The 27322-nt window shown below is 43.7% G+C and overlaps 1 protein-coding gene across 1 annotated transcript; it reads left to right on the forward strand.

The window, feature by feature from the left end:
- Positions 1-1809: 1809 nt before the first annotated feature.
- ahdc1 (AT hook, DNA binding motif, containing 1) lies at positions 1810-24836 on the forward strand. Its single transcript, XM_036566575.1, has 4 exons — positions 1810-1833; positions 6048-6121; positions 19241-23765; positions 24624-24836. The coding sequence occupies exon 3, from the start codon at positions 19485-19487 to the stop codon at positions 23736-23738; it is 4254 nt and encodes a 1417-aa protein (XP_036422468.1). The 5' UTR covers positions 1810-1833; positions 6048-6121; positions 19241-19484; the 3' UTR covers positions 23739-23765; positions 24624-24836.
- Positions 24837-27322: the final 2486 nt, after the last annotated feature.

The raw sequence follows: 27322 nt of genomic DNA on the forward strand, positions 1-27322 counted from the left end.
CAAAAAATAACTTCCTTTTCACTTACTGGCATTAGAAGAAGAATGCCTTTCATGCACAACAGGTATTTATATAGTACTGTGCAAAAGCCACAGTAGAGACTTTTTTTAGGATAGAGGATGTTTAATATAATATAATCCACTTGCATAAGGAAGGTAAAGTCAAAGAGAAATGAGTGAAAAAACAGGAGCTTCTTAAAAAAATTAAAAACAATTATTATAAGAGAAAGTGGGACTCCTAACAACTGTCACTGTTTCATCTTCGAGAGATAATCAAGCTCCACTCTTGTTCCAGATCTGAAAAAAAAAATCCCCTGATGCTAAAAACGCATAAAAATAATACTTAATTGTTGTTTTGACAGGAAATTAAATAAATGATCGTCTTTGATTTTGCACAGTACTGTACATTTAATGTAAGTTGCCATGAAGTCATGAATAGTTCAGTCACCAAGCATGATTATGCGCAATTCACTCATTTTAGATTTTCGCGTGTTTAACTACAACAATCCACGAGATGGCAGTAGAGTCAGAGCTGAAGTGCTGCGTGTCTGTGGTTCTGTGTCTGGCGTTCAGTCATCTGTTTTTGTGTAAAGGTATGGTCATTTCAGCTGTGAGAACCAGGCGTCCCATGCGTGTCTGGGTATGTTTCAGATTCCTGTATCAAGCTGACCACAGTGATCTGAGCCGCTTACACTGCCATTTTCCATCCATCTACAGTTCATGCTTTCTCATGTAGCCAAACCTCCGCACAGCATCAGTCATTCTTCTAGTTCAGCACTGTAACTCTATATATCGCTTGTATTATATTATATTTTCCACTGTATTTCTCATTTAGCCAACCTTGCTAGTTGCAGTGACCCATTACTCAAACATGCCAACACTCTAACACATTCACTCACGAGTTTTTATCTTTTCAGTGCCGTCTTTGCGGGAGATTTCCATTCACTTCTGTAGGCTATTACTGTGACGAGGCTAAATGCCGCCGAGCCGCCACCAAAGCCAACTCTAAAACTTTTGACACTTTTACTTTTTTCGGATGAAATCTACATTTTTGTTCTGTAAAATAATTATTTTCCCATGTTTTCCATCCTCCAGTGTCTCCAAATACAGCCAAATACATATACGCACACAGTTGCGTAAGTGCGACGCACAAACAGAGAGTAAAAACTTCATTACCCAGAATCCTCGGAAGAAGAAAAAAAATCCAGCTCCAAGAATCTACGGACTCTCAGACGGCTCCGTTACGTCTGCAGTTCGCGTTTTCTACACAGCTCGTAGTGGGTTTGCAGTGGGGCGAGAAACGGCGCAGAAACGCGCTCACTCCTCCGTCTCTCTCGCGCGCGCTCTCAGTCCCCGGGGCGCCTCGGCGTGCAACCGGCGGCACACAGTTTCCAAAATCGACGTTTTATTTTATCCGAGAAAGTGAACGACAGCGCGCGAGTTTTCCCCTCCTGTTCCCCGTGCATGTGCTTTTTGTAAGCTTTTTTCTCGGTTTGGAGTTTTTTCTTTTTTCTTTACCAGATGCTGACAGTGAGCAGCTCGGTTTGGCGTCGCGAGCCAGCAGTGGACCAGCATGCGCGCGCCGGACGAGGCTGTGGAGTGCGCTCTGCCCGCGGACCCCTGCGCTCCTAGACCGGGGGACTGTGGCGTCTCCGCCGTTTGCTCCCACATTTGATCCAGCCGAGGCAGCGCTGATGCGCGCGTGAGGAGCTCGCGCCCACCGTTGCTGCAGCGCGAGCGCGGCGCCTCCCGGTGAGCGCGCGGCGGCGGCGGCGGCGGCGTCTGGCTGCACGGGGCCAAGATTTGCATATCAGAGGCGCGCCGCATTTCACGAGGGTTTGTGTGTTTTTCTGTTGGAGGCATTTTTTATTAACCTCATCGCTGCCATTCATAGAGCTTCGGCTAGGTCACACGCGCGCGCGCGCGCTCACACAAACACATAGCACTGCTTCACTCAGACACTCCGCCCCGCATCTCATTCACACCACCGTACATGCATGTCGCTTAATGTCTGTAACTCGGTGATGATTATGAACCGTTTCAGAGAGCACGCGACCAGGCACGTTCACTCGGAGCGCGTGAGCATCAACACGGCTCTTATCTGGCCGACGGAGGCAGAGATGTGGAGGACACGGAGTGCAGAGCCCACAGTGACAGGGATGATCAGTGAGCAGTAATTCTTTACTATTGTTACATCTACATAAGGTGCTGACGGATGACAGCAGGCTAGGCAGCTGCTTTCCAGTCTGATTACGGATCGACGTTAGTAGCCTCACGCTCGCGCTCCCTCCCGGGCTTAAACCCGCCTATGACTCCTCTCCTGATTAGTCTGGCTAATTACGCCCCCCCCCACTGCCCCCCCCCCTCTGCTATGCAGTGCATCAACACATGCCCATTAAAGTTAGGGACTGCCTCGTTCCCTCTTTGTGATTCGCCACAGCGGGCTGAGAGCAGGGGGCATGGCTGCTCTTTGCAGTGGGAGCTTGTTTAGTGTTTTGACAGGCGCGTTTATGCACGCATGGCACACGGCACGAGCGTCAAAAGCGCGCGCGCCCGTTTTCCTCCTGCTTGGCGCACATGGCGCTCATATGCAAAGTGTTGCAAACCAAACAGGGAAAAGAAAGAAAAAAAAACAGCGGAAATGAGTATGTTTTCTTGCACAGATATAACGCAAATTACTGCTTATTATCAGTTGTCATGCACTCAGTGTCCACCTTCACATTTCTGTTCTCACCTCTATCAGTGAGATAAGAGCTGTGTTGATGCTCACGCGCTCCAGGTGAATATGCCTGATCGCGCGCTCTCCAAAAGGGTCTTTAATTATCCAGAACAATGGTCAGGTAATAACTGTTACAGGCATTAGATTAAAGCTGTGCGCACACCTGTCAAAGGGAATGTTTTTTGGTTTGCATGTTTATAGCAATTCATTTCTTTCTTGCTGCGTTTCTTCCTGTGTCGCCTCAAGTGGCTCCATTGCAGCTAATTGCAGACATTGAGTGACCGAGTCTCTTTCAGTCTGTACGTTGTGTCTAAGTGGAATTGTATTGTGTGCATTACATCAAGTTGATGGTGCGCGCGCGCGCGCGTGTCCGTCAGGCAGCTCCGGTCTCCATGGCGACCTTTATTAGAAGAAGCTTGGCAGGCCACTACAGCTGGAGACTTGTGATTGGCAGAGAGGAGAAAGGCAGCATTCCCTGACACTGACCTTGGCCGACGCTCTAATGCCAGCAAGGTGTACCATTCCATTCACCAGAGCCTGATATAATACAGCACACCTAAAGGCTCAGTGTCTCTGCATACGTAACCCATAATTCTACAAGACTACACTCTTTAAAAAGATGGCTTTTCAGGGGTTCTTTAGTAATGGCTTTGGTTCTACCATACGTTCTATATCATTCCATGCTTAAATGGCTCCTTTGCATGGTGAAAAGTTTCTTCAGATTGATGGAGAATATGTTGTATATGGTTCTGTATAGCACCAAAAGGGTTCTGCTATTGTTACAAGCTTGACATCGTAACAATAGAAGAACCATTTTTAGCTCTATACAGAAAATTTTTCAAAAAGGTTCTACATAGAACCATATTCAACACATTCTCCATCACTCTGAAGAACAATTTCACTATGCAAAGAACCATTTAAGCATAGAATGGTACTATATAGAACTCATGGTTCTAAATAGAATCACTGTCTTTGCTAAAGAACCCTTGAAGAATCATCTTTTCTGAAGGTGTACACTCTGATCTCTGTATGTCTGCTCTCCCTGTTCTCTCTCTCTCCCTCTCTGCATTGCTCTCTCTCTCTTTCTCTGCATGTCTCCCCCCTCGCTCTCTCCCTGTCTCACTGTATCTCTCTCTCTCCCCTCTCTCCCTCATCACTCTCTCTCTCTTTATGACTCTCACCAGTCTTTCTCTGTCTCTCGCACATCTCTCTCTCTCTCTCTCTCTCTCTCTCTCTCTCTCTCTCTCTGACTGGCTGTAGCTGGTTTTAGGAGAGGCTTTCACCTTTGACCCTGGCTCTGGGAGAGAGAGTATGTGTGTGTGTGTGTGTGTGTGTGTGTGTGTGTTGGGGGGGGGGTAGAGGGACTGGGGGCATGCAGCAAAGCTGACTTAATCTACATTGGTGTGTGTGTGTCAGCGTTTGAGGGAGGGAAGAAGGGAAGAGAGAGAGAGACTGTGTGTGTGTGTGTGTGTGTGTGTGTGTGTGTGTGTGTGCGTGTGTGGAGAGGTTCTGTATACCTGGCCGCTTTTGGTGTCTTTCACTAACGAGCCGACTCTAACGAGAGACTGAACCAACTCAATTATTAAAGAGAGAGAGAGAGGCTGAGAGAGAGAGGGTGAAAAAGAGCTTGGGAGTTGGAAGACACAGAGGTGGGGAAGGAGACAGGAGTGTATACACATTACAACTGCAACAGATTACCTCATTCAGGCATGTGCTATGTACATATCACTTCATATGCCCTGCATCAGAGATTAGATGCTTGTAAACGTCAAAGCTCAGTGTGCTCTGCAGTGATCTTACCTGGTGGTCCTGTGGGGGGACATCAATAGATAAAAAGACAGACATCTCAATTTACTTGATTCAAATGTGTACATCATTTCTACATGAAAGAAATACATTTCATTTCAACACCATTATTGACAAAAGCAAGTAAAATGAGACAAATCGTTGCTGTCTGAAGAAAGCCTTGTATCTTCATTATTGACAGAACTTAAAAATGCCAGCTGCTCTTTACAGTGTGTGGAAATTTCATAATGAATGGTCCAAAAATGCTTGGAATAAAATCTTTTTGCTTTAATCTACATTAAAGGTTAAGAATATTTTTAGCATTTTGGAGATATTAGGTTTTTGTCAGACTACATATTTATCAGATAAATGCAATGCATCATTTTTTCAGTGTGCACTGCAGTCTTTCTGTGTTTATCATCTGAGGTATATGGTGACAGGTTGAGATGAGTCATGTGCAGCTATTGGTATATCAAGTGTTATTGGTGATATTGGCACATCAAGAACATTGGACTGCATTTTAACATTGGAGAGACAAACTGAACATTTGTAAAAGCAAAACTTTTATTGTGCTGCTTTTTGTCCTATGTAGCATATGATCACTGTCAAATTATTATTATTTTTAATCATTCAATAGTGCCAGCCACCCTTTGCACTGTGTAAAAAAATCATGACAATAGCAATAGTCCACAATTACTTGGGAATGACTTGGGGAAAATTGTTATCTTAACCTGCAATGAAGGTGTGGTTCACTGAAAAATCAAATTTACAGTTTTCCTCTTACCCCGAACATCTGAGTGTGTCAGTCAGCAAGATCTGGTATCTAAAGTTTCCTTCATCAGATTTGCACTGAAGCTACAGAGGCTTGCGTAGCAAGTAATAAAGGTCTGTCAACCAAAATCTTTAATTCTTTAATAATCTTTATTAAAATTGTTAATAAATTATAGTACATTAGCTCAAGTGCGAAACAGACGAAGCAAAGCTCACACACCAAAACGAGACTTGGCAGATTAACTACATTTGGGATAATGGAAAACTGTGCAAATTAGATTTTTTGGTGAACCATTCCTTTAAAAGTTGAGAACCTTTTTCTTTTTCTCTGGTAAAGTTACGCTTTCAGAGATGAGGTTTTGTTTTGGCAGCGACAATATCAATTTTTTCTTGTATTAAACATATAAGTCTCTGATTTGTGTAGCAGTAATGTGCTCTCTGTAGACTTGAGATTTGGGATAGTGAAAACACCAACGTTTGACTCAGGCAGCAGTGTTTTTCGTCCAGAGGTTTCTTGAGGTACGTTTCTGACCACTGAACAGAGCCTTACAGAAAAGATTTCAATGAAGGAAGCACTTGTGTTAGTCTGTTAAGAGAATAATGCACAGAATAAAGACTGAAGTGCAAAAATCAGCAGATATTGAGGAGTTCTACAGCATTGTGCTATAGGTTTTTGTGCTGTTGATGTCAACCTTGACTGCTTAGTCTCTCTCTCTCTCTCTCTCTCTCTCTCTCTCTCTCTCTCTCTCTCTCTCTCATTCTTTCTCTCTCTCAGGTAACATACTGGCAGACTAGATTGCCATGGAAACGTGCAGTTTGTGAGAAATAGTTGAGAGAATCTAGAGAAAGGTAAGTTTTTTTTTTTGTTATGGTGCATATGTTAGCACACATTTTGAGTGGGAAGTGTGTGTGTATTTTGTGAGAAATATACTCCCCCCTCCGGATGTAATGAAATATGTCAGTGCATGGCACGCTAAGCAGTCTGTGCAGATACCTGTGTGCTTCATTTTCAAATATTAGCTCTGTGCTCTGAATTAGACGAAACGCAGCCTTCAGCCCACAGATCCTCCTCCCCCACACACACACCTTCCTCACGCTCCTCTGCAACACAACGGCTCAACCAGGCTAACAGGCCGTCTAACTTTATTCAGCAAGATTTGCTAATAAAATTCTCCCTTTACTTCAGGGTGACTCATTCCTTCTGACTCATTCATCCGTTCATTCATTCATTTATTCATTCGACGTTCATTCAGATATTTATTGACTGCTGTCTGGATTTGTATCACCATGGAATAGAATAGATTTTTTGTCACGGTACAAGTACAATGAGATTCATTGAGCTGAACTGAATGAGTGATCGTGGTATCGCCAACAAAGGCTGTGTTTTCAATACTGTGCAAAAGTCAGAGACCACCCTTCATTTATTTTATTAGCCTTAAAACAGCCATCAAGTAAAATGTATTTATTTTTCAGCATCACAAAAAAGCAGAAAATATATATTTAACAGAAAGTTACACAGAAGCCTCAACAGCAAAATATAATTTGTATTTTTCAGTAATCCAAGTAATTTGAAATCCAAGTAATCCCAAACACATTCAGTGATGTTGAGGTCTGGACTCTGGGGTGGTCAGTCCATGGTTCTGAGAACACCAGCAGTTTCTTTGTTTGGTTTTGGTAATGTTCTGCTATCTGTTTCCTTTTCTTAGTAAAGGCTTCTTGAGAGCTACACATCCTTTCAGACTCATAGCACTGAGTTGTCTTCTCACAGTGGAAGGATGGACAGAAACACGTGTGGATTTTTTCAGATCTGAAGCAAGAGTAGAGCTTCATTTTCTCCTCTCTCTAAAAAACAGAGGGGGGTGTCAAACTCAACCATAAAAGTGCTATATTAAAAATCTCAACAAACATTACTTAACATTTTGCCATGACCCCAACTGGCCATGGTTTGTTCAAAATATGCCAAAACTACAACAAAAAAACAGGTACTGAATACTTATTTTTGAATCATTCAATTTTAAATAAAAACAAATTGTTTATGTAACACAATAGGCTACCTTAGCTGCAGATAACTGTTGAACCTCTTTAAATATCCCCAGTGTACAATAGGTTTTTTAAAACTGGCCATTCGCTTGAACTAAACCCCTGGCATCTTTTTTTGTTGTTTTTTTTTTGTGGTGCAGTCCCATAGATTGTTTCTGGGGAGGGGGTGGGAGCACACATTACATTGCAGTGCATGCTGAGAACTGTAGTGCAGCTCATGATGAAATGTACTACTAATAATAGAGATTTAAAACAAATTTGCGGGCCGAATAGGATTGTGTCACAGGCCTGACTTGAGCCCTCATGTTTGACACGTGGGCTCTAAAAGATGAAAGCTTTAAGTACTGTTTATCTGATGGTGGCAGTTTTGGTGGTCTACCAGGCCTTGCATGGTTGTTAGGGGTCCCATTTTCTCTACATCTTTTTATAATTTTATGTACTCCAGTTTTGGAAAGTCCTGTTTTTTCATTTATTTTCCTTTTGACATCCTTCTTCCATATGCAAGTGGATTATCCTAATCTTCTCAGCTATATCAAGCACTCTTATGAAATATGAATAACTTTTGACTAGCCATTTTGACTAGGAATTAAATACGTAAAGAGTGGTCTCTGACATTTGCACAGTACCAGATCTGTTTATAGATGATTATATATTATATATTTTCTTATTATCATTTTAGCACATGCTAATTTAATAAGTGCATCTTAATTCTACGAGGTCAGTGAGAAATTTCCAAAAAACAGTCTTAATTGTATTGTATGTTAATATAACAGCATAAGTAACTTTGGACAATTTCTGTTGTGACATTTTTCTCAAAATGTTCAGGCAATATAAAGGACAGCTGGTGTTTTCAAATAAAGTAAAAATGTAAAAACAAATTACAAGGTTTTTGTATTACGCTGTGTAAGTTAAAACGTTTCTGTATGACAGCGATGTAAAGGTTTGTCTTTAAAGCAGTTGCAGAGAGGAGAGAGGAGAGGCGAGGAGAGAATGTATGATGAAGTGAAAGGAAGGTGCTGTTAGAAGAGACGGCGACATCTCCAGTAGGAGGACGCTGCTTACATTTGATCTAATCCATGACCGGGTGAATGGATGGGTTCATTGCTTGGTTAGTGGTTTCAGACTAAGAGCTCTGGCTTTTTTTTCTCTCTCTCTCTTCTCCGTGCTGCTTATCCTCTCTGGTTGTCCATTAAGTCACATTCACTCAGAGCTGAAACATCATCAGGCACAGAGAGTTAGATTTTTGGGCACAACATAGACACTAGAAGAGAGTCACATGAAGCCAAGTGTGTCGTCAGCTCCTGGACGAGCGTGCCTGGCTGTTGTCCCATGAACATAGATCAAGGGATCGAGCGAAAGTGAATCATCACTCTCATAAAGATTTTATGATACACTCTTGTTTGTATACATAGGGATTGTTTTGTTTGCATGTTGGAGACAATGGATAATTTATCGGTCACACTTGGTCACATATGTTTCACAGTTGTTGTACATGGTTTGAGTATCACTCATACGTTATTAATGAGTCATAAAGGATTTATAAATATGGCATGCAGTATTTATAACTCTGTTTATAACCCTTAAACCGAAGCGTTGGTGTTGTGATGACATGGTTTTGATTTGTGCAATGGCTATGGGTGAAATGGTTAGCAGTGGATTTTTGCTGAGGTTTGTTGTTGTTGTGGTCTGATCAGGTGGCTAAATTCTGGTCAGTAGCCTTATGAGTCTGTGTCTCTTCACTGTGCTGGTCTAATAACCCCCCCACAGACACATACACTCACACAAAGTAGAAAAGAGACCTGTTCCAGCAGATTCTTTACACTTCTATTCACACGGTTCTAGCTACCTGGCACTTTAGCAGTATAGCATTATCAAAATGAAATAATAATATAAGGCAAACCCATGTCAGTGACCATACTCTGAAAAAAGTGAATTTAATCCAGAATGTGCACATCATTTCCATATGAATAACATACCATCATTGTCACATCAAAATCTTTCAGCTTTTTTTTTCAATTTTCAATTTGTTGTTATATTAAATGTCACCATTTAAAAGTGTTAGTTGCTCTTCATGGTGTGTGAACATTTCATGATAAATGGACCAAATGGTGAGGTTTTACATTAACATACATTAACCCATTTTTACTTCCTCACTTTACTAGATATGAGCTTTTGATGATACAATGTTATTATATTACATACATACAGATTTCACTGTCTATTTTTATTTTTCTATGTTTTCTAGGTTTGAACACAGCTGTGTTTTACATTATATGAATGTATCAATAGAAATGCTTAAACTCTATTATTAATAAAATATATGTAATTAATTTACATTCAAAGTTAAGAGCTTTTTTGACCTCTTGTAAAGTCACTATTTTTTTAGATACTGTCATATTCAAAACTTTGAACATTCCTGGTCAAATTACATGTTTTGCTGCACATCCTCTCTGAGGAACTTAAATATGGCATTTTTAGGGGCATGATGTACACATTCAAATCAAGCTTATTGAAAGCATCTTGTTATTCAGTGTAACTTTATGTGTGTGTGTGTGTGTGTGTGTGTAGCTTAGGGCTCATCCTCTAAATTATTGTCATTTGAGTGAAATCTGTAAGTGACTGGCGAGGGATGAGGCGAATGTTCTGAATTTCATTCTTCTCTCTCACTTAGTGCCTTTTTTTGCTGTTGTTTTTCTCTCTGTCCATCCATCTCACTCTCTCACTCTCTCTCTCTCTCTCTCTCTCTCCATCTCCTGTCTTTACCCCACCTTTAGTCTCTCTTGCAGACTCTCTCACCCTCCCCCCACCTTCCCCCAGTTCCTCTATCTTTCTCTCTCTCTCCCTTGGTCTCTTGCTCTCTCTCTCTCTCTCTCTCTCTCTCTCTCTCTCTCTCACTTTCTCTGTTTCTCTATCCTCTCTCTCTCTCTTCCGCGCGCTCTCTCTGTCTGCTGGAAGTTAATGAGCCCAGCTCCCCCTGGGGAACACACACTTCCTTTGCCAGAAATGGAGTGAGAGAGAGACAAGGAAAGAGAGCTTACTCTGGGCTGAGAGAGGGAGAGAGAGAGAGATAGAGAGAGAGTGTATGTGTGAGTGAGTGTGTGTGTATGTGTGAGTTTTTTGTCTGTGTGTGTATGTGTGAGAGAGAAAAAGAGAGAGACATTGCAGAAGGAGATAGTGGGGAGAAGGGGAGGGGCGGTGAGGGGAGATAAGAGAGAGAAAGAGAGAGAGAGAGAGAGAGAGAGGGGAGAGGGAGAGAGAAAGACACCAAAATGAGAGAGAGGGAGAAAGGGAGAGAGAGGGAGAGAGAAAAGAGAGTGAGACAGAGAGAGAGAGAGCAAAAAAAGAGAGAGACGACAGAGTGAGGGAGAGAGCAAAGAGAAAGGGGGAGAGAGAGCGAAGAGAGAGAAGGAGATGGAGAGAGAGAATGAAAAGAGAGAGAGACAGCATGAGAGAGAGAAGAAAGAGAGAGAGACAGTGGAAGTGTCTGGTCGTGATGATAGAAAAGTGTGCAGCGGAAAGATGGATGAGTGCACTACAAACTCCTGTCCTGAGATTCAGACTGAGGAAGAGGAGGGAGGGAGTGCAAGAGAGAGAGAGAGAGAGAGAGAGAGAGGAAGGGAGTGCAAGAGAGAGAGAGTGCAATATATATATAGAGAAAAGATAATGAGCATAGTACAGAGATGCAGAGTTTTTGTTTAAAAGAAAAAGAAGCCCCACACACACACACACACACACAGACACACAGTGAGTGTGACGCCGGCTGAGTGAGATGGCTCATGGTCGTGCAAGTGTGTGTCCATCCATATGTTCGCGTGTGAGAGTGCTGGCGTATGTGAGAGCGGCTCTGCGCTCTGGAGCTGGAATGTGCACAAGGCGGCCATTGTTGTTTAAACAGGCAGCCAGCAGCCCTTCTCCTTGGCAACGGGCTCTGCAGCAGCGTCTCCCACGGCAACAGTGGAACAGGGGTGCTCAGGGTTGGGGTGGGGGTGTGTGTGTGTGGTGCTGGTGTCAGGAAGTCAGGGCCGCAGTGGAGAGGCCCCACTCCAAAACACTGGCCTCAAGGTCTCACTCAATATGTGTGTGTGCATGTCAGGGTGTGTGTGTGTGTGTTCCGCACACTGTGTGTGTATTCCGGCTCTTGTGTGTGTATGTGTGGTTGAGGAGTGAGCCAACAGGAAGCTTCAAACAAGACCCAAAGCCAGGTAGAGACAGCAGTAACCCCTTTAAATTCTAGGCTTATTATTCAGTTATACTTATTAACTACTATGTATTTTTTTGCACTTTATGTGAATTATTCAGTAACTACTATGAATTATTCAGTAACTACTGTGAATTATTCAGTAACTATTGTGAATTATTCAATAACTACTATGAATTATTCAGTGACTACTATGAATTATCCTTTAAATACTAGGACGTATTCAGTAAAGTCAGCAATATATGTCAAACTAAACCGAACTACTGCCGAACAAGCTGTGGTAAATGTACTTAAAAAGAACTTGGTGCAGGTGTCAGACTGGAAGCCTGCTTCGTGTGGTGGACCAATCACAATTAACCCCTTAAATGGCCAGGGTCCACTGGCAGGCCCAAGCTTTTATTACACACTTCTATAACTTAAGAATAGCTCAGCCAGTTTGCTTTGTAGCCCACATAATTACTGAATAATACGTATTAGTATTTAATAAGCTTGGAATTTTAAGGGGTTAAAGGGAGGTGTCAGAACGAATGCTGCTTTCTTTAGCGCCAATCACAGTCAGGGGGAGGTGTCAGAACAAACAGTGCAGTGATTAGGAGTTCTGAGTATTAAACAGTGCACACCACACTGAACAAATCATTTGGGCAAAAATACATTGTTTTGCCTGCACACACCGTTTTCATTTGAACAATATATACATATTTTTAGCCATTTACATTGTTGTATAATGTACTTTCTCATTTACAGTGTTCTAAAATGTTTTCCCCAAGTCCCTCTGTTCTAGAATGTACTCCCCTATTGATGATTTATAATGTTCTCCCCATTTACAGTATTCTAGTATGTACTATTCCATTCACTCAGATCTAAAATATATTCCTCATTCACACCGTTCTAGAACGTTCTCCCTCTTTCATATTGTTCTAGAATGTCCTCTATCATTCATACTGTTCTAGAATGTTCTCCCTCATTCACACTGTTCTGGGAAGTTCTCCCTTATTCACATTGTTCTAGAATGTTCTCCCTCAATCATACTGTTCTGCAATGTTCTCCCTTATTCAAAATGTTCTAGAATGCATGTACCCATTCAAACTGTTCTAGAATGTTCTCCCTCATTCAAACTGTTCTAGAGTGTATGTACTCATTTAAACTGTTCTAGAATGTTCTCCCTCATTCACACTATTCTAGGAAGTTGTCCCTCATTTACACTGTTCTAAAATGTTCTCCCTCATTAACACTTCACAATTCTGGTTTAGTTCTTTTTGTAAACATTCTAAAGACACCTGTCAACATTGTAATGTAAATGTGTGTTGGAGAATGATGGGTCTGTGTGCTCTGGCCTTTGGGGGTTAAAGTGAAAGATGAGAGGATGGAGAGACAAAATCATGAAGGCTTCAGAGTTCAAAGGGTAAAAACAACTGGAACCGAAGGTGCAGTGTGAGTTGATGAGATGTTTACAGGAGAAGAGGGAGGAGAGGACAGATTAGGGGAGGATGGGGAAAAGGGAGAAAGGAACGTAGGCTGAATGAAGGTTGGATTAAGAGAGGGAGGTATAGTGAGAGAGATAAAGCAAGGATCTCTCTTTCTGTTGGATGTTTGTTCCCAGCTGGTACTATAGTCACATGACCCATAGGGGTGGTGAAGGTGGGGGGGTGATGTGGGGGGGGGGTTGGAGGGTCTCTGCAAGTCTTAAAATAACTGCTCCATGTACACTCTCGCAGAAATAACATTGCAGTGAGGAGAGAGAGACATAGAGACATAGAGAGTGAGAGAGAGAAAGAGAGAGAGAGAGGGAGGGGAGAGATGTAAGAAAAGGGAGAACAGAACGTGACAGGCAGAGAGAGGGTATGGGAGGTAAAAGACGGATGTGTGTGTGTGTGTGTGTGTGTGTGTGCGTGCGTGTGTGTGTGTGTGTGTGTGCGTCTTGGCAGGAGCCGGTGTTGAAGACAGACTCTGATGATGAAGATTATTAGGAATTTCCTGCAGCTGGGGACGAGAGAAGGAGAGACTGAAAGAGAGAGAAAGAGAGAGAGAGTGGGCAGTGGGGGCCATGGAGAGGTGGGAAGTGAGAGCGAGAGTCAGGGGGTGTAAGTGAGAGAGAGAGAGGGAGAGAAGCAGTGAGACAGAGGAATGGAGAAGTGGAGCTCGAGAACGATGGGGGAATGCTGAGTGGAAGAAGAGAAAACTGGAGAGGAGACACAGGGCAGACAAAGTCTGTGTGTGTGTGTGTGTGTGTGTGTGTGTGTGTGTGTGTGTGTGTGTGTGTGCATGATGACAGCTGTGTTTCTGCAGAGTGTCACTGAGTGTCTCTGTGGACCCTATGACCCACTTCTACCTCTCTCTCCCCCCCACACTGCCTTTTCCTCTGTTTCCCCTTCTTCCCCTTCCTCCCCCTCCTCCCTTTCTCTCTACCACCTCTCTCTCTCCACTCTGCAACATTGTAACCACTCTCTCACTCTCTTTCTGTATGTCTACCTCCCCCTCCTCCCCTCTCTCCCCCTCATCTCACACTCACTTTCTCTCTCTCTCTCTCTCTCTTTCCCTTGAACACCCCCCCACACCGTCACTCGCCCTCACACACTGTCAGGGCTGCTGCCTGTATCTTAGCAACAACTGCACTCTCATTTGAACTGAGTGAGTGCTTTTCCCTAACACACCCACTGAAATACACGCACTTGTGTAAACACACACACACACACACACATTCGTGCACACACACAAAGACCCAAGCTCTCTCACACTTGTGTAAACACGCGCAAACACCAACACATACGCTTGTGTAAGTACACACACTCAAACACATACACAGCAGCACTTAGAGTCTCGGACCCAGAGAGAAGCCGAGTCTGAGACAGAGGGCAGACAAAGTGTTTTCGTGTGTTTGTGCGTGGGCGTGCGTTTTCATGTGTGTTTCTGAGGGCTTTTAGTGTGACCAGCCTATCGTCAAAACACTGGTAATATTACAAGGTTTCCATTAACAGTTTTGGAGTAGTCACACACTCCCTCTGTCCTCGCTACACTGTGGACATACTCACCTCTGCGTGTGTTCAGGCATGGCTGTAGTGCTCACCTGGATAAGTGTTGTTAATGGAACGCAGGAGTGTTCAGTAGTTCTAACTACTTTGAGAAAGCGCACAGGACATTACGCAGCAAACTTTTCTGTGTTGAATCAACACTTACAGTCTGAAAAAAAGGAATACTGCGGATGCACCCATCATGCATTTTTATGACTGATCCTGATTTCTCGACAGCCAAATTGGACGATTTTATTAGCTTGTTTATCTTGACCTGAAGAACACATTAAACAGACTACTACATTTTCAGTATTTTTTATTTGCCGAAGTCACAACATAAATTAAAAACATTATTTGCTCTGTCAGGAAAACTGCCATTTTAAAGTAATAAACCATGAATCAAATAAAGTAAGACAACGAGAGTGAGAGGCCCCTGATTATTTAGCACATTATTTACAACATTATGAGTAATGCCATTTCAGTGTAAGTGTAGCGGCAGCATTTAAAAACAGCACAAGTGTGCTTGCTTGGCTCACATTAGTTAGGCCATAAAAATGCAACGCATACTGGCTAAAATAAAAATAATATATTGTTGGATTGCCAATTGCATGTATTTTTGAACCAAAAATGTGTCCCTTCTGTTCTTGGCTGATTTCAATTGTGTATGCCTAAGTAATAGATTGAATTTATTAATATTCAAATGTGTACATAATTTCCACATGAATAAAATATATTAACAGAACATAATATTGTCTTTAAGTTTACTTACCTTTGGCAATAATTGTGTTAATGTAATGTATATTATTAATTTGGAAGTGAATTAAGTAAATCTGATGCATAACTATCACTTTCAGTGGACTTTAATGAAAACTGTCGATGTCAATACCGTAGGTCAGTGGTCACCAGTCCTGCTCCTGCAGGCTTTAGCTCCAACACCTGATCCATCACACCTGATCCAGCTAATGTTTCCAACTTGGGCTGGAAGTGAAACCTGCAAAAAGGGTGTGATGTGTGTGAGTGTATGTGCTGGGACTTTATAGTAAAAGTTACTCATCAATGTTTCACGGTCATTCAGTACATTCAAGCCAATAGAATTTGGAGTGATCAAAAAGTGATTTGACCTGACTGGCCCATCAGCCAGCCGTTGACCTTTGTTATTTTGTTTTATTTGGTTGTGGCAGAGGACAGCTTTGTCCACAGGCGGTTGGTTCACTGAAAGGCTGTGATGTGCTGGTGTGTGCCTTTTATTGGACAGCCAGTCTGTGTGAAGCATTGTGATTGGCCCGCAGTCAGCAGCTGTTTTGAACCCTCAGGGAGCATTGCAGCAGTTAAAAGGATTGGCAAGGAAGAGAGGAGACAAGAGAGGGAGAGGAGAGGAGAGGAGAGGAGAGGACAAGAGAAGTGAAGAGAACGAAGAGAGGCGTGAGGAGGAGTGTAGATGTAGGAGAGGAGGGGAGAGATGGAAGGGAGGCGAGAAGATGAGTGGAGAGAAGAGGGGGGATGAGCAGAGAAGAAAAAAGAGGAGAGGAGAAGAAAGGAAGAGAAGAACAAGGAGAGGAGTTGATTAAAACACAGGAGAGGATAATGTAGGAGAGGAGAGTAGTCAGGAGATGAATTATGAGAGGAGGAGATGGAGAGGAGGAGAGAAGATGAGAGCAGTGGAAAGGAGAGAAAAAGAGAAGAGGGAAAAGGAGAATAGAGGAGAGGAGAAAGGAGAGTAAAGAAAAGGCAAGGGGAGAAAAGAGGAGAGAAAAGGAGAAAAAGATTAGAAGAGCAGAGAGGAGTGAAGGAGAGAAGAGAAAGGAGAACAGGGGAGAGAAAAGGAGAAAAAATGAAATGAGAAAAGAAGACTGAGAAGGAGAGAGGAGAGGATAGAAGAAGAGAGGAGAAAAAGGAGATGAGAAGAGATGAGAGAAGGAGAGTAGCGCAGCATCAAGTGGAGACGAATGAAAAAAACCCTTAAACTGGTCAGGAGGTGGAGGGAGTGGGGGGAGCATATAAAAAGACTCATTGAGTTAGAAGCAGAAGACCACCGCAAACTCCTCTATCACACACATACACAAACACACACTTTGTCTTTGACTTAATCCAGCTCACTAGCGTGCACTGGCAGGGAAATATGCAGTGCTGCCAAAACAGAGAGAAAAGAGGAGGAGAAGCTACAGACACACTAGCTCTCTCTCTCTCACACACCCTCTCACTCTCTCTCTCAAGGGCTGTGTGGTGAGGGAAAGAAGTGTGTATATGGTGTATGTGTGTATGTGTGTGTGTGTGTGTGTGAGGCATGCGTGTGTGACTGTAATTAAAGTGGTGATCTGCAGTTGTGCTCGTTCCTGTCTTCAGTTAGACTGATGCTTAATTAATGAATGGTATTAATTAAAGAGAGAGAGAAAACACAAGAGGGAGAGAGAAAGACAGACAGAGCGAGAGAGAGAGAGAGAGCAAGAGCGAGAGAGAGAGAGAGAGAGAGGAGTACAGAGATGTATGCAGCAGATCTAAGAGCTGTAGGTTTTTGACACATTCACTTGAGAACAAGTGTGCTCATGGAGGATGCTCTTAAAAAACAAAGGTGCTAAAGAAAGTTATTTGGAGGAATGCAAAAAGAACAACGTTTGGTTTCCTAACCTTTCAACTGAGTGGTTTCAGTTGAGTTTTTAAAGAGCCATCAATTGAACTGTTCTGTTGGAAACCAGAAATGGCTGTCCTGTGACCATTGCTCTAAAGAACCATGTAGGCCATGCCTGGGCTAAAGTACCTTTCAGTGGATGGTTCTTTGGGAGTACCTTCACATAATGTAAACGTTATGGGAAGAACCCTTAAATTAACATCATGTGAAGGTTTTTATACCTTTAAAAGTCTCATTTACATTTGTTCTTTAGGGAACTCAAATGGTTCTTCTACAGCGTCACTTAAAGAACCCTTTGCGGCATCTTTTAAGAGTGTATATTATGTATATTATGTACTATAAACAAAATACAAATACAAACCACTGTTTCACCAATAATATACTGAAATAATGTCTCTTTGTTAGTAGATGGTTTGTACTAGTATCTATTTCGCCTCTCTCTCGCTCTGTTTGTCTGTCAGTGCATCTTTAAGCACACAGGGATGGTAGGGTTTGTTCGGCCCAGAGCACCACAGCACATGTTTCTGCTCCACTCCCTTACTCCTCTCTCTCTCTCTTTCTCAGTCTCTCTCTCTGACTACCCTCTCCTCGCCAGTTAGTAATAAGAACCATGTGGGAAAGCATCAGTGATGGATGGAATCGTGTGTGTGTGTGTGTGTGTGTGTGTGTGTGTGTGTGAACAAGAAGGAAAGAGAAGGAAAGGGAGGGTATGAGAGAGTCCAGGGTATGGACTTCACAACTGTAGATGTCTGTTTGTGATTAGTTGACTTTGTGATATTTCTCCAAAAGCCTCCCACTTCTGCGCATGCTTGTGGTTAATATGGATGCATTCTTCCTTTTTGTCTGTCACTAGTCTGTTGCAACAGAGAAAGCACGCCAAGACCTTCTCACTCTCTGGACCTTTCCCTCCATCCATACAAGCATTCATTTCCATGCAGTCTTCTCTCTGTGGAGCAACACTCCAAACCTTCTCACACCATTCCTCTCATCCCTCTGCTGCCCCCTGCTGCTCACTGTTTACACCTCAATATTTAACTTTCCTCTGCATTGTTCAGGCCTGTGAGTGTGCGCATGTGTCTGTCTATCTGTCTGTCTGTCTGGCTGTCATGTATAAAGATCCGTACCAAGTATAGTAGACATTTTCGGCACAAAATTATTACTTTCATAGATTTTTCTTATAAGCAACCTTCTTAATATTCCTATACTACTTCTTCCTATACTTTGGTGGCGTTTAATAAGTAATGCAGTTAAAACAAGCGCTAAAGTATATGCTGTATTGTTGTAATCAAAAGAGAACAGAAGCTCTCAGTGAGTAAGTGCACATTATTCTTTATTTCACACTGATTAGTGTAGATTTATATGTATGTTTTGTCCAACATAAATAATTCATTATGCATAGAAAGCCATTCATTTTTCCCATTAAATTAGCATCTCTGAATAATTTTGTTCACAAATGTGATCATTTTATTACAATGACCATGCTATATTGATTTTGTTTTTGCTTTCATTTATTCATTTTTTTATGATCGCATTCAAATGAAGTTCTGAAGGGTGTAGGTTTATGAAAAGACAGGTGAGCTATTCTTGTGTCTTAAACAATAGTTTAGCTTGAGTCTGCAGCCTTTACCCATTGACTGAAGAAAAACTATTAGAAATAGTTTGGTAGCACTCCACAGTATAGTGTGGTTGAAATGTTAGTCTCTAGAGGTATACTATATATGGTTTGAAAAGTTACAAAATATGTAAATGAGAAAATATTACTAACTGTATTATATGTAGTCTGCTCTCTGCGATACAAACTATATTGCTATGGTACAGACTCAAGCCATCGCACTGGATAGGAAAACTATGTAACCATGGATACCATTCCACTCATATTCTATTGCCATGGTTACAGCTGTTCTCTAACTGTATCACCATGGTAACAATTGTCCATTCGCCCACAGGGATAACACAAAACATGGAAGCACCTGAGATGATAAGAACAACTATACTATCACCAAAAATTGTGATAGAGACTGTTAAAATTGTTTCTCTTTGATGGTAATTACATTGACTACATAGGTGTTCATATTATTTTCTGTTTCACTTCACAGAACAACATTTCCTGATAATTTCCAGTGACTTCTGTGAATCTGTGAAGCCCCTGTTTATTGGAAGCTTTTCACTCGCTCACCCAGCAAGGAGTTACACCTTGAAAGTAAGATTGGGCTGGGTCAGCGTCTTCACTGTGCCACATAGGCTGTCAGATATTTGCTGCCTAAGGGACAGTAGCCCTAGGGCACACAGATTGGAGGACACCACATACATACACTAGTATAGACATTGACTTTCGGGGTAATGAGCCGACTGTCAGGACGTCTGCGCTCTGGAGGTGTGCGTTTGGCTTGTGAAACACCGGTTGAGGAGGACTGCAGTGAGGCTGAAGGCTCCTGGATGGGAGATGTAGGGCCTGGAGTCACTTCAGCAGGGCCTATTGACTCTGGCCAGGCCACTTCACTACACTATGGATTTTATTCACCTCCTTCACTGGCTAATGGCCTGCGAAACCACGATGACCAGTTTCAGCGCCGAGCAAGGAGACGCAGACAAATGGACCATGTGGAACAAATGCACACGCATGAACAAGTGCACATTCAGCAACACACGCAGATGCACACACACCAGCAAACACACTTACTCGAGCAGAACACTCGAATGGAACACTCAAACACGCATCTACAGTCTCGCACACACATTCAGTTGGATGCCCACATGCAGACGGACACAGATGTGCTAATGCACAAGCACACACGTACAGAGATGGACAGATGCATAGATTCCAGCTCTTCACTCATGGAGCAGGACACGTCTCTTGTTCCAGAGGACTTGTCTATTACTCACAAGACTGAAAAATACACCCCCTCTGCCCGTTCAACATATCCTTTGCAAACGAACCAACCCTCACAAACGTATTCAGCCCTTCAACATGGCTCTGCTTCTACATGTAAGGCAGAGACAGAACAAGCCACTCCCACCTGTAAACCAGAGGTGGATCACTTACCAAACCCTGACATATGCCACAGTTCCAGTGCAACCAACAATCTGATCACCACCCCTATAGAGGCTGAGAGGAAGTATACATTGAGGAGTTCTGGTCGGCCACGATTCCCTTGCCACCTTCGCAAGTCATCCCGTTTGCGTAGAGCCACGGAAGATAATGTTGTGAAAAGGGAAGAAGAACAAAAAGAGGAGGAGCATGTGAACATCTGGAGAGGAGATGAGATTACACCAAAGGAAGAGGCTTCTCCCGAAGTTGTTGTGGGTGCCCCATCTCTTGAAGTTTTACCAGTATCAACTAAATTGTCCAGTGTGGTGCCAAATCATAGCATTAGTATGCCATTTGGAAATGAAGGCAGCACTGTGACTCACCACTCAATGAGAGGTAAACGACGAGGTCGTTTTTTGGGTGTGAGGAAGATAGTGGTAAAAATAGCCAGAATCCCTGTGCACCTCAGTCGTCGGCAGAAAAGCTACAAGATCTCCTCCCTAGATCCTGTGGGGGTGGGGACATGTGGGGAAGGGGGTACTAAAGTAGAAGGTCCAGAAGGGGGGTCTAGTAGTGAGACATGTGCCCCTATTCCAAAGGAACCCACTGCTCTTCTCCGTATGAAAAACAATGGAAAGAGTGTAATGGTCATGTTTCCCCCAGGAGAGCTACCTGTCATCCTGAAACGGCGTAGAGGACGGCCCCCTAAACAGGCCTTACCAGGGCAGCCTGACATGCGTGAGACTAGAGCTGGGGCTGCAAATGCCGCAGAGCCCAAGAAACAACGGCGGCGACGGCGAGTAAAACTGCCGTCTCCACTGCCCTCATATGTTAATGACACCAATGACGTTAAAGTAGAATATGCAGATGTTCTGTCCAAACTGGCTTTCCTGAACAGACAGCCCCCCAGCACTGGCCGCTGCTCCCCACCACGTTGCTGGACTCCAACTGAGCCTGAAACCTTTCATACACCTCCAGAGAACCCAAACCTGTCCACTCTACTGCACCGCCTTACAGGGTTCCGCAGACGAGGGGGTCGAGCAGGCTGTATGGGAGGGAGGGGAGGGGCTGCAGCTGGGTGCTCCGAGGCTTTTAAGAGGTCATTTAGTGACTTCTTTGAGACAATTGGCAAAAAGCGAAAAGTACCCCTGTCTGAACCAGGAGCTCCACGGAAGAGGGGGAAAGGGGTCAGTAGTGGAATAAGTAGGGCAGCTATGACTGAGCAAGGTACACCTGTGCCTGGGGAAAAGATTCGAAAACGCCGTTCACGAAAGAATGGGGCATTAAAAGGTGGTCAGGGTGCCCAGGACCAAGACTGGCAAAATGGAAATAGTGGGTGGGGGGAGAAAGGTGACACAGACACTCCTGAAAGAGCAGGCAGTTACCAGGGTTCTTGCTCTCCCCGTGGAAACTTTCCATCTTCTGAGACTGGAAAAGGGGGCTTGTATCACAGCCCGGCAATGAGAGGGGCAGGCAGTGGAGAGGAGTCTCAGGGAATGTTTGCAGGATACTTTCGTTCTTTACTTGATTCAGATGACTCCTCAGATTTGCTAGACATTTCCATGTCCAGCCCTACAGGACGACAAGATGCTCGTAAACTGACTCCAGGATATGAGGGCAGCAGCCCAGGTGCAGCCCAGCGCTGGTCTCCTGCTTTCCCTAAGAGAAGCCCCAAAGGAGCTGCCTGTGCTGGGGAAGGGGCACAACTTTCTTCACCCCAATCTCAGAGCAACTCTGCAACTAGGCCCCCATATTCATACAGTGTTTCTCAAACGTCTCCCACCACTTCCTTCCCAAAATCTCCTGCTCTTTCACTTTCCCGGTCCCCTAGTTCTCCCCATCCTTCTTCTGGTGGTTTTTCCCAATACCCCTCCCCTTATAGTGGAAGTGTCACACAGGGGTCAAGCATCTGTCCTGTGCCTCAGCAACAGCACAGGCCAAGTGACTGCAGCTTTACATATGGTACTAAAGCCTCCCCTGCTCCCTCTACACAACGTCAGATTAGTTATTCAAGTTATCAGAGTCCTGTCAAGCGTCATTATAGTGGATATCCCGGACCTACTCAACCACAAATGCAGCAGAGTGATTCTGCTGGTCCAGCATCACCAGCTGGAAGTTACATGTCAATATCAAAGACTAGCCCCTTCTCCTCATCCTCGTCTCCTCCTGAGGGTTGCAGACAATACCAGTCCTCTGCTCCCTGGGGCTACAGGCAAGGGGGATCAATCTGGGGTGGTGATGGATTTGGTACTCAACAGTTCCATGGCTACTCTGAGTATGGAGTTGGCAGCTCAGAGTCCAAAGACATCCTGGACATATCAAATTACACACCTCAAAAGGCAAAGCAGCGCCCCTGCCCCGAAACACTTTCTGAGTCCTCCTCTGACTCCTCCCACACAGGAATGGGTAACATTGGGGGGCCTTATTGCTCCAGGGATGTTCCAGTGCCTGAGGGGCAGTCTAGCCTTTCAAGCCTGGAAAAGTTGATGCTTGACTGGAATGAAAATTCTGCAGGCCCTTCATACAACTGGAGTCAGAATGTTTTGTTTCAAGGTGGGACTAAATCAGGCCGTGGTCGCAGGAAAAGGTCAGAGCAACAGAGTGAGAGGGAAGCGTGCCCTATGCCTCCAGGATCACCTGCAAGTCCTTCTATGCAGGGAGGTGGACCAAAACGTAGTGCTTCTGCAGGCCGACAGCCCAGGGGGAGCAGGGGCAGGGGAGGATTCTCTCCTTGCCAAAGAGAGCGTCCTGTGCCAGCCAAAGCCAAACCTCAAAAACCTGCGGCCACAGCCGTGGCAGGGCAGATGACTTCAACAGGGGCACTATACCAGGAAACACTGGATTATTACAGTGGAGACAGCAGTAGTCTATCACCTCTCAGCCATGCCCCTGAGCCCTGTGAATACCCATCTCCCTACTCTGCCCACACTTCTACTCCCTCCTCTGATGAGAGATTTGCCCAGATTTACCCCTCGGACTCAGCCTCTCTTTCCCCTAGCCTATCAAATCAATCAGATGTCTTAAAGCAGTATCCTAAAACAGGCCCTCCCTCACAGACATATGGACATGCTGCCAGGACATTCAGCCCTACGCTATCCCCAAGCCCTCGCCTCCTGCCACAGTGTGGCTCTGCCATGAGTCCACATCGTGTTTCCACAAAGGAACAGTTTCCACAGTATGATTCCCCTAGTTACAGTGGCTCCCCTTGCTGGTATGGGCAGGGTGGGAGTGTTGCTAACAGTCCCCATAGCTATGAGGAGCAGCGATCCACTGCCATCGCTATGCCCTCCCACAAACGGGACACATCACTAATGGGCCCTGGGATGAGGGTGCCATCCCATTCTCCTTATCCCCCACCTGTACACAGAGGCCCTACCATGTCCTCTTCTTGTGCGAGTGGGACTCTAGAGTCATCTCCTCAACACGAGGAGCTGGGTTACCATGGTAACATGGACAACTATGCACCCCTTGGGCATCGTTATGTGTCCCAAAGTGCCCGAGGTGGGGTTCTCTGCCAGCTACTGGACCAATCCAGTGATGAAGGCTTCACTGTCACCAGCCTGTAGTTAGCACTGTTGCAGCAACCAACAAAGGTGAGAAATGAATTCTCAAACATGCTTAAGACAAACTCAATCAAGTACAATAATGTTACATCTCTATCTACCATTTCATTTTACTCAGAAAGAGGATCTGTGTTGTCAGGAAAAAAGGGTATTTTGCAGGTAAATTTTAGTCTTCCAAGGTACAAGCATTGTCCTTAAGGTCCCACTGTGTACCTGAGTTTTAAAGAAACACTACATTAACTCTTTCAAGAGAAATGTGCATATTTCATTGACCATCTTTTTATAACTGAATTAAAACTGAAAAATAAAATAAAAAGCCTGGAGTCAAGACAGGATGTATGAAGTCAATACAAATTAAAAAAGTAAAATGCAGTGAAATATCATACAATTATGTTCCCTAAACATGAAGACGCACCCTTGAGGTCAACCTCAAAAAGATATACCTTGAAAGATATATTTTTTTCTGAGAGTGCAAACAAACATTTCTGAACATTGGGCCTTATTCACCAACTGTTCTTAAGGAGAAATGTGTTCTTAAAACCCCTTTTAAAAACGAATAGTTTTTACAAAAATTCTGACATTCACCAATGTTTTCTTATTTGGGGTTTCTTCTTTGGTAAGAACAGAATCTACACAAACTCGAGCACAAAGGCGCTAATAATTCTGCGCTTTAAGAACACGTCATGAATCTTACATAGACATGTTCTTAGGACCTTTCTCAAGAACACATTTAAGAAAAAACCTAGGAAGATATTGGAGAATGAAGGCCTATTGTGCACATAAAAACCATAGTTATAGTTAGGCATAGTTATCTCTGTGTCATAATTATTATAAATAATCAATTTCTCTCTTCATTTTGCTCATACATTGTCTCTTTTGTTTCAACAGATGATTTGGACTACGCCCTTTTCATATTTTTAATATTTTGTAAATGAGATGCTACAGAAGACACTTACTAAGTAAGACAGAGGAGATTTGGAACTGTGGACTAAAAGCTGACTTCTCCAGCAGTGACAATCAAGATCCAAATTCACACACCACACACACACACGCACATGCATGCATGCTCTACACTCACACAATTGTGACCTGTTTACACACACACTCACTCACACACACACACACACACAGGAACACTTACAAACGTCTGAAACCGCACACTGACGCACAGATAGACACTCTCTCGCGCACAAGACCAGTTGTGGACCTTGGGTGGAGTTTTTTAAGGATGGACGGGCACATCGCTAATACCTGATAGAAGAACTAACTGCAGAAATGCAGGAATCCTCAGAATGCAAGTATGACTCATTAAAGCTGAAACTCAGACATGCCTGCAACTGTCTGTCAAACCGATATGAGAGACCACACAGGTTTAGGACTACACACTGATCTCTCTCTTTCCCGTTTTCCCTCTACTCTGATTCTCTTTCTGTGTCTATCTGTTTCTTCTAGTCTCGGCATCTTCTCCAATCATATCACAGAAGAGATTAATTGCATACTCCCCAAAAAAATCAGCCACCTTTGTAGGGTGCCCCTGCTACCTACTCAGACCTTACCCCTTATCTTACCTTATGTGCTATCTGCTCCAAGATACCAGCATCTGTACATAAGTCACACCGACGGACCCAACACCAGAGGAGCAAAGTACAATGAGAACATAAGTGAAGCTTAAACAGTTATAGAAGCGAGGAAAGTTGTATAAACCCATTACAGAAATGCCATGAAAATGTTCTAGAATTTCTGTTAGGAGAGGTGATGTCAGTTTTTGAGTGGCTTCAAATGGTGCAGCTTGGCAATGTGCAAATAGTCACTGCAGTCTTTTTAACCAGAGGCCTTGTCTGGTCCGGTGGGGGTCTGTCTGAATTGAATGCCCTCTTCCCCCGCTCTTCTGCTCGGCCTGCAGCATGGTCACACCCTGCCCAAACCCAGTTCTTGTCTCTGTGTTTTCATCATTTTCTGTCAGGAGGACAGACACTCATGCACTGAACCCAAAGATGCTGCTCTGGCAAAGGTGCTGAGAGGCCAGTCCTCTGGCCATTCTGGGCACAGAGGTCTGGAACTCAGGGTGTGGACAATGCCTATTCTCCTACTCATCCTCCTCCTTCTCCTTTTTTTCTCTCTCCACTGTTCCTATTTCTTGTGGTCCGCTGTGTCGTACAGTGATTTTTTGTGATGAAATACTGTATCTGTCTGTTCCATATACTGTATCTAAGGTGGGAATATTTAAATACACATTCTGTTCTTATCATTGCTTAACTCTGTCCTGCCTCTGCTCTGTGGGATAATGGAGAGTGACTGGAAGAACACTGCAGATAAGAAAAAGGCAAGCAACAGAGAGACGAGAAATAAAGTAGCATACACAATTTTAATTTTTAAACCATATTCTAACTGCATCAGGTGCTCTTTTGGGTTCATAATTGCCCTTTAGGCTACAGCAATTTTGGTCCTGTGAGAACAACTCTCCCACTTTAAGAAAACAACAGCAATGGTTGAAACAAGGACATGAAAACTTGCATCTCCCAGAATGGTCAAAGGTAAAACAGGTATGGTCAAGATCAACTTTGTGTTTTTAAGGTTAATTCAATAATTCATCAACATTAAACGACTGTGAAAATACCACTGAATAACGTAGCATCAAACAGCCATTTCAAATCTTGATCACTATTCCCTCCACTAATCTACAGTTAACACCACCTCTGATCAACATATTTAACATATTCAAGCTGTTGCTTCTGTGAAATCTTTTCTTATGCTAGACTGGTTTAATTTAAGACTGCCTATGAACGGTAGTCTACTTTTCTAGATTATACAAAACAGAACTACCTTCCTTTGTGGTAATTTGAATTAGTCCATTTAGATTCACACGGAAACCAGTCCTATCTGTCTACAACTCGCTTTGTTTTGGCCAGTGAGTGGCGCCACGCGCCTTTCCCCTAGTATATAAAGAAAACTATAAATGGCATATCTTGCCTTGTTCAAACATGGCACGTGCACGTAAACTTTTACAGGAAGTTGAATGGTTGCATTTCTCTAGAATGATCCCCCACCCGCCTAAATATATAAAAAAACAAATAAATAAAATAGCGAGCGTGTACATTGATAATGTGAAAGGCTGGCTTGAAAGACCAGCTTTTCAAAACATGAGCACATGAGTGCGTCCAATTAGCTTGTGTGTCTGAGCAGCGTCTTTGGAACAGCCGACTTTGCTGCAGCATCTGTTTCGGCGGTAGTGTTTACTGATGTGTTTTGCGGTGATGGATTCCAGCGCCTCGTTGGTATTCCAGCCGTGCAGCGGCGCTCGCGCAGGCATTTGGAACGAGGCGAGGCTTTGTAGCGTCAGACATTGTGATCAGCGCGCACGGTTCAAACGAGGACACGAGCGAGGGCGAAAGAGGAATGAGTGAGTGAGGGAGGGAGTGAGGGAGGGCAGGGGCGGTAAGAGAGAGAACTGCAGCAGCTGCTCTCACCCTCTGTGAACGCCGCTGAAATTGAATTGATTTACATCTAGTCGTTTTCCAATATTCGCCAGTGACGTGTCTACAAACGCTAGACCGGCACTGACTCTGACTCTGACTCTGACTCAGCCC

The sequence above is a fragment of the Colossoma macropomum genome, unplaced genomic scaffold, assembly GCF_904425465.1.
Source record: "Colossoma macropomum unplaced genomic scaffold, Colossoma_macropomum, whole genome shotgun sequence".
NCBI classification, from domain to species: domain Eukaryota; kingdom Metazoa; phylum Chordata; class Actinopteri; order Characiformes; family Serrasalmidae; genus Colossoma; species Colossoma macropomum.